Here is a 7,500-nt window from a genome sequence, read left to right on the forward strand (position 1 = left end):
CACCTCCATTTTCAGTACTTGCTTGGGCTGGCGGGCGGACTCCACCTTCAGGGCAACCTGTTCGCGTGTGATGAGATCCTGTCCCTCGTAGATTTCACCGAATCCGCCGCCCCCGATCTTTTTCAGTACCTGCAGTGTCCGTTCGAATACAAGATGTATGTTTGTGTGTGAGATAGTGAAGCCAAATTAGTAGTAGCGTTGTTGAACAGAGTTGAGTGCTCGTTTCAATGGCTTTGACGACGCCGTTGCCTTACCTTCCATCGTTCTTTGACCACGTGGCCGGCTTGCAGCAAATCATCCATGGTTTGGGCTATGATTGCGGTTCAGCGCTCGCCGGGTCGCGCGCGCACTGCTCGCGTCGATCACAGCGAGGACGAGATTCTCGAGGAAGAAGGTGGCCGGCGCTCGTTGACGTCGGTCAGTCCTGCAGATGGTGGTGGTGGTGGTGGTGGTGGTGGTGGTGGTGCTGCTGCTGCTGATGCTGCTGCTGTTGGTGGTCGATGCGCACCTCAACACTAAGCACTAGGGAAAGCGGCAGCATTAAGCACACAGTTAGAACACGCTTCATCATCATTCATCAGGGTTCATGTGCATATGTCGGGACACTAGTCACTGGCTACTGGCCCCGGATTGCTGCAGTCTCTCGGCGCTGCACAAGGACTACAATGACTGCGTCGCGCTCTCGCTCTCGCTCTCCCTAGCTCTCCCTCTAACTCTCTTCGTTCCTCCTCTCTCTTCTCTCTCTTTCGCTCTCTCTCTCTCTCTCTGTCTCTCTTTCGCTGTCTGTCTCTCTCTTTCCCTTTCTTGATTCCCATTAGCTATTCGTTTGCTTAGATTCCCCAGGGGAGTCCCAGGACACTCTCCAAGCACCGATGATGAGAGCGATGAGAACTGGCGTCCAGCAGATGCCGCAACCGATCGAATGGAGCTGGATGAAATGAAACAGGTTAAATGTGTGACGGTGACCAGGGATGTGGGAGCAGGAGTCAGGAAATGTGCAGGGACATTCCAGGAACATTCCAGGGAGAAAGTGAGAGGAAGAGAGAAAGAGAAAAAGAGAGATGAAATGAAAAAAGAAAACAAAATGAATAATGGAGGAAACACATGGAGGATCCAGATTTGGGCTACGAATTCCGAATCACTGCACTGCATCGCTCGATGATACCGCGGCCGCATGACGAACATTCCCAAGGTCCTGGCTGCTTCCGGTCATAAAGGGAAAGCATCTGCGCCCGTACAACCGGAGCTACCAGACCGTCTCGAACGTTCGAAGCCATTCAGCTGTCCACTCTCCCCTCTAACCGTCTCCCCCCCCCCCCCCCGCGCTTTTTTGCTTTTTCCACCGAAAACAAAAACAAGGAAATAAGAAATCGAAAAACCCAGGGCTTCTGATATCATAGATCCAGGCGGCCGGCCACTAACACACCACGGCACCTAGACACGGGCTGGCTGTGTGATGGCACTACGCGTGCCCGCTCTATCGTAACGAGCAGTTATCACGGAATTCGATTGTGACCATTCGGCTGGTGGTCTCACATTTTCGCGCCCCCCCCCGCGATCCGTGTGATCCCCAAACCGCACACACTGGGTTTGCGGAGGGCACTGGTTATGGATGGCGCCGATTAGGGATTACGCCCTTTGGACGCCAAACTACCCTAAATGTGATTGGAACGTGCAACTTGGGGACAACCCTGTTATGTCTTTGCCTGTTGGCACCGTAGACAAAGCACCGAAAGAAGTCTCCCCCACCCCACCCCTCATCCCCCATTCTCTAGAGACATCCACCACCTCACTGTTCCTCTTGCCCTGTCACGTTCGTTGATGGGGTGCCTCACGGATTTTGCATCGTTGTTCGGTATGGTCGCCAGATTATAGGAAGATGGAACGCGTTTTGATGGGCGATGCAGGCCGATGGTTTGAAGGTTGCGTGTCACGGTTTTGATTGGTGCGGGGGTGGGCCGGGGGCTGTAGCAGCGCCGCTACAATATCTGTTCCTTGGAGACACTGCGGCGGATCCAACCCCCTTTTGGGCCACAAAAGCACACACGAGGGCTTGACTGGGTCAACTAGTAGCAGTAGCAGCAGCAGCAGCAGCAGCAGCAGCAAGCGAAACCGACCGCCAGTCGGTTCAGCCAGCCACAAGCGCAATGACGTGCAGAACGCATGCTTCTCGCTTCTCGCTTTCGTTTCCTTCCCGGGGGGGCTGGTGCAAGGCACTGCCCAAACCCCAATAGTCCGTCGAATGTTCGGATCGAGTCCTTTGCTTGCTTTGCCTTTGTTGCAACTGTCATTTCAAAACCACCATGGGTGTCGTCCTTGCCCCTCTTTCCTTCCTTGTCCCAGGCACAGGCACGTGATGATGGTTCAGGACCACCAGCAGCAGCAGCAGTTGTTGAACCGAGCCAACGATACCAAACTGTCCATTTGGCGTAGAATAGGAACGAAAGTAGCCGAGTACACGGACCCACAGACACAGGACACTCACATAAGGTGCTCATGCACGCACGCACAACCGTAATCGAAGCACACGCAGTCTCCAACCGAACAGTCGCTAGCGCTCCTGACTGTGCGGACCGTCAAAAGACCTACCGAGTCAGCGTGTACGTCTTTCGAACCAATCTCAACATTTTTCTCCCTTTCTCTCTCTCTCTCTCTCTCTCTCTCGCGCACCATCTCTCTCGTCCTGGTAAAACTCTCTCCTGTCTTGGTGGCTTCTAGCAGACTAAGGGTGGCCTCTCGTGCCCCAGCGGTTGCCACGGGGCCACACCACAACGGAAGTGATTGGGAGAGAGGGAGAGCGGCTTTTACTCCTTCATCTTGTTTTTGCTATCCAGCAAGGATATCCTTTATGACGTTTTTGTCTCTCCCGAAATGTCATGCCATCCTTTGTGCGCCCTGCCGTTAGGGATGTAGGGCACACCCGTTCGCCTCTATTTTCACTGGCAACCCCCAACCCCGCCTGTTCCACACACATGGTACAAGGTTGCACGGTTGCTTTGTGCAGGGCGGTTCGCTGCGGAGAATAATAAGGAGAAGGCCAAATGGCCGGCCACTCCTTGCAGCGGGGTGGGAAGGAGGCGAAAACCATACAAACTATAGAATGAAAAAAGACCCTGATATCGGGCCAAGGATGGGCCAAGGATCATAATGTTTAGCGAGTGTGAAAAGGGATGGAACCCTCCATCTTCTCCCATCAGATGACGATTTCTGGCCGTAGAATTGAATCGGGATTGAACGGCGCAGTGACAGGCAAGAGCATATCAGCAAGGATATAACTGGCTATTATTTAATGCAATCTAGAATCTCTTCCTCTGCCAGCGCGCCCCTCTCTCACTCTCTCTTTCTCTCTCTCTCTCTAGCTCTCTCGCTGGTTCATTCTCGCTCTCTAGCTTTAGCTCTCTTGGCTCCATTGTCTCCTTGAGCCTCAGATTCTGGAGACCCGTTTTTCACTCCGAATCTCCTCTAGAGGTTCTCCGTCAGACAGGAAATCCTTCTCGCAAAAAGGACGAAGGAAGATGAATGGTGCGCTACGGATTTCGCTGTTGCTGCTGCTTCTGCTTCTCTTCGCCCCCCCCCCCCCCCCCACCCCCCTCACCGCTAATCTTAGAATGGCAACTTGCGTTCACGCAATCCACCTTGCGGCCGGGATCTACACCGGAGCACGTTGGCGTTCGGTGCGGTACGGTGCGTGGTATTTCCTGGGCGGACTACAGTTCGATTTTTGCTTGCTCCGGTGGTTTTGGTTTTCTCGTTCTTCCCCCGGCACACTTACGCGTAACAACGTGAAATACACATACACACACACACACACGTTACACATACACACCTGCACACAGCATACACTGCTGCGCGCGCGCCTGCGAACACGGACCACCAATTGTGCCGCACGCACCACCGGACCAGCGAGAGAATTGTCTTTTAATTGTTTTTTTTTGCGGTCGTTGTTGTTGTTCAAATTCGCGATAATGAGGTGACCGAGAGCCCGATCCTCGGCAGACAACCGTACGGTACGCGATACAGGAAACCCCAGGATTTCCCAGGCCCAATCTCTCCCTCACTCTCTCTCTCTCTCTCTCTCTCTCTCGTTCTCGCTATCTATCTAACTATCTTTCTCTTTTGCTTGGCTGCCCTCTTACCGCCCACCACTTTCTCCACAATTTCCCAACAAACGCACGCACGACACGGCACGACACAGCAGACGACTCACGAATAGGTCCTGGGTACCCTAGCTAGGCTGATCGGTGCGGTCTAGATCTAGCAGGAAGGGTTGGATGGGGAGGAGCAGGAGGGAGGGTGGGGGGGGAGGGGGTGAGGCGACAGGGAACGGTTTTTCCGACCGTGCTGCTCGCTTGCTGGGTTTCCCGAATTTCCCTGCTCCCTGAGTAGGACGGCACAGGTCCGCACCGAGTTTCGCTGACTGGAAACCAACAACGGCGACTCGAGCCCCACTCGCGTCCCAGCTGTTTGTTTTCCCTTGTAACCTGGTCAGCACATTTTACCGAGCCAAACCACTAGCCGGACTGAGTCACACCGCGAGCACGGAGAATGCGGTGACGGTGGATCGCACCGAGCCGCAGCACAATTTTACCCTTTTCTTGTCCCCTATTCCATTTTGGATTAGTTCATTTTTATGTACTTGCGCACTGGGCACGACGACGACGTTCCCATCGTGCAACGCGAGCTGTCAGTGCTCGTGTCAAGGCGCGAGCTATTTAATAAGGTGTGTTAAATAACCAACGCTCAGTGTTATTGATCAATTTTATTTATGCATTATGGATTTTTTTACCGTTAAAATAAAGAGTAAAAGGTAAAAACCCTCTATTAGCACCCATTTTACCAAAACACGTGCTGTTCCCACGATTATCGCAAGAAACGCAGTAACAGCAAAAAAGGGAATCGAAGTAGGTAACCTCCTTGCTCAGCTGTCTAATTTTGCAGGCGTTCAACCACCACCACCACCACCACCGGGCAACCACCAGGACCTTTGGAACACACAGCCTTAGTAACCGATCGCTAAAATCGCAAAGGGCTATATCCTCAGAGAAGCTAGCGAAGGCCCAGGATGGAATTTATTTGAGGAAAATGCCACATTCAGGTACACCACATAAGTTGTGGCCGACCGACGCGTAGCTGTGTGGTGTTTGGTGCACACCAGGATAAAGCGCTGGCAATACATGAGCCAAAATCCAAACGCATCTCGCCCAAATGATGAACACCCAAGGGCTTGCAGCCCGCCACCATGTCAGCCGCATATCACGTTATGTTTAGAAAAAAGCATGGTTTTGCTCGTAGGCGGCAAGGTGAACTGCGCGAGTTCCTGTGATGCGGCCAGCGCCCGCTTACCTACACTCTTCACCCTACCTACTGGCGCACACTGGCTCAAAGTTGACATTTCCAGCAGTGCGCGCAGCGACGGTGGCAGCAGAAGTTAGCAATCGTCGCGTCCACTGCGTCCTCGAGCCGTGCGCTGCTCGTTGCGCATGTATTGCAGATAACCTTTTCTTTTCCCGGTGCGTCTGGTCGGCGATTCGGTTCTGTTTGCACGGTGAGCTTAGCCTTAGCAGTGCTGCAGTGTTTTAGCTGATTTCCATCGCACCGTTTTACATCGATTCCGACACAACGATCAAACTCAATCGTAACGCGCAATCAAAAGTTCATCGCTCAGCTCTAGGTGTGTCGCTGGTACACGCACGCGCTCCACAACAACTCCATCCTCCTCCTCTCTCCCTCCCTCTTCATCCCTTGGATTATGTTGTTTACTTCGTTGGTATGCGTGCCGTTCCAGGACGACAAATCCGCAGAAGAGCTGAAATAAACAAATAAAGCAACTGTCATCGACGAAGAATCCATCGCCCAGCGAGGAGCGCCAATCAGTGGGGCGGGGTGGAGTGGAGCGGAGCAGAGAAGAGAATATATTTACAAAACTTCGCGGTTGATAAGCGCAACGTGTCGGGAGAAGCGCCTTCGCGAAGCGCTTGGGCTTGTGATAGCAGCATCCTCGGGCCGCGCGGTTGACAGCAGCCCACAACAGCGTGTGCTAGCAAAACAGCGCCGAGACCGATGATCCGGAGACCGTCACGACCTGTATCGTTGCTCTGCTTTAGTTTTCTGGTTCCTTACCACCCGCTCCAGGGTAGTTATCGTGCGGTATTCTCATACCATTGTACACCGGTGCGTACCATCCAGATTCCTATTGAGTAAGTTACCAATTTCACAGCGAGACGTTCTAGTAGTGGCCTGTTAACGGCAGGCCTCGCTTTATGTAATCGTTATTTTTTTGCAGGTTTCATGCGTAATTTACGACGAACAACAAACATAAGTTCCACATTTAGGTGGGGGGTGAGGCCGAACGTGCAGGCATGCGAAACGCCCGTGCATTACCTCGATTAACGATTTCGGGCTGTGAGGATTTTTGGAAGGGCCGTTGAAGCAGCCGAACATTCTTCGGCAAGAAGGTGTCATTTTTGCATGGCTGCTGAGTCAATTTTTGATTTGCTCATAAGCAAGCACACGCGGCGGAATGTGAACCTAGTCGCTCATAATGGATAATGCCTTAACTGAATTTCTACCTAGCATGGTCATATGCTTGCAGGAGACACACAATTTTGCACTTTTCCAAATGACCTGTGTAGTGCGTGAGTCAAGACGTCTAGTTAGTCAAGAGCTGTGAACGTACGGAGGCATCATTGGAGGCAGTTCCGTATACGTAATTACGAATCATATCATGGCGCCATGAATGGTGAGGAAATGGAATTTGACCTTCGCATTAGGCAGCGTTCTACGGTATCTCGAACCGCGGCATCGTTGACGATTTTTTTTATACATCAATGCGTGCATCAGTCTGTGTGTGTGTTTGTGTATGTGTTGGACAAATTTGATGTGCTTTTTGCGTAAGCACAATGCGGTGCCTGCTGACCTTTTTTAAGTATTAGAATATTTTACAAGGTGAATGATCTGTTTAATGCATATTTTCAGCAATGAATGCCCATGCCATCCTAGCATCCTGAAAATACAAGCTTTCATTAATTGTGTTCCATCTTTCATTGCAGAACACGGCTTGTTTTCAAAACTGTCCAGGGTCCATGGTTCCATCGCGAAGGCCGTTAACGTCTAAAGTGCAGCATCTGATTATATGCAAACTGGTTTAACCCGTTACATCCTACTAGTTGGACTTCGGAATCCTTACAAAAATATACATTGCTGCCGATCATCAACGTACGATCGTTTCCTTCAGAACAGAATGAGCCGCCTGTGAGTCAAGGTATATGCTGTTTACAAACTGAATGGTAAGCAAACAATCTTTCGATCAGATTACACGTTGATATTCAGTACATTTCCCTTCTTTGCAGTTATATTGGCGTATCGGTTAACGGTTATTTTGTTACAAGGGTTTTTGCTGTTGACCTTGGGGAATGCTTGAAAATCTCTCCTTAGGCAATGCTTGTAAATCCAGCAAAAATACATCAGCCAAAGGAATGCAGTTTCATAACAGTTTCACTC

The 7,500-nt window shown here is 51.3% G+C and overlaps 2 protein-coding genes across 14 annotated transcripts in view; one reads left to right on the forward strand and one right to left on the reverse strand.

The window, feature by feature from the left end:
• LOC126579676 (tau-tubulin kinase homolog Asator) overlaps positions 1 to 4,682 on the reverse strand; it is a 10,172-nt gene extending 5,490 nt beyond the window's left edge. Inside the window, exons 1-3 of one of the 9 annotated variants that reach the window (XM_050243198.1) lie at positions 4,589 to 4,682; positions 255 to 928; positions 1 to 129 (exon numbers count right to left, since the gene is read on the reverse strand). The exon at positions 1 to 129 is cut by the window's left edge and continues 22 nt beyond it. In XM_050243198.1, the coding sequence (XP_050099155.1) occupies positions 1 to 129; positions 255 to 302 (177 nt within the window). In that variant the 5' untranslated portion in view covers positions 303 to 928; positions 4,589 to 4,682. The other 8 variants (XM_050243196.1, XM_050243201.1, XM_050243200.1 and 5 more) reach the window with 8 other exon arrangements.
• A 717-nt stretch (positions 4,683 to 5,399) lies between these two features.
• The window catches only part of LOC126579834 (mitochondrial coenzyme A transporter SLC25A42), a 4,292-nt gene continuing 2,191 nt past the window's right edge, over positions 5,400 to 7,500 (forward strand). The window contains exons 1-5 of one of the 5 annotated variants that reach the window (XM_050243474.1): positions 5,400 to 5,671; positions 5,786 to 6,197; positions 6,284 to 6,945; positions 7,050 to 7,286; positions 7,350 to 7,500. The exon at positions 7,350 to 7,500 is cut by the window's right edge and continues 334 nt beyond it. The gene's annotated coding sequence lies outside the window, so the exon portion shown is untranslated. Of the gene's footprint in view, positions 5,672 to 5,785; positions 6,198 to 6,283; positions 6,946 to 7,049; positions 7,287 to 7,329 lie in introns of all 5 variants that reach the window. The other 4 variants (XM_050243473.1, XM_050243471.1, XM_050243475.1 and 1 more) reach the window with 4 other exon arrangements.

This window comes from Anopheles aquasalis, chromosome Y (genome assembly GCF_943734665.1).
Source record: "Anopheles aquasalis chromosome Y, idAnoAquaMG_Q_19, whole genome shotgun sequence".
Lineage (NCBI taxonomy): Eukaryota > Metazoa > Arthropoda > Insecta > Diptera > Culicidae > Anopheles > Anopheles aquasalis.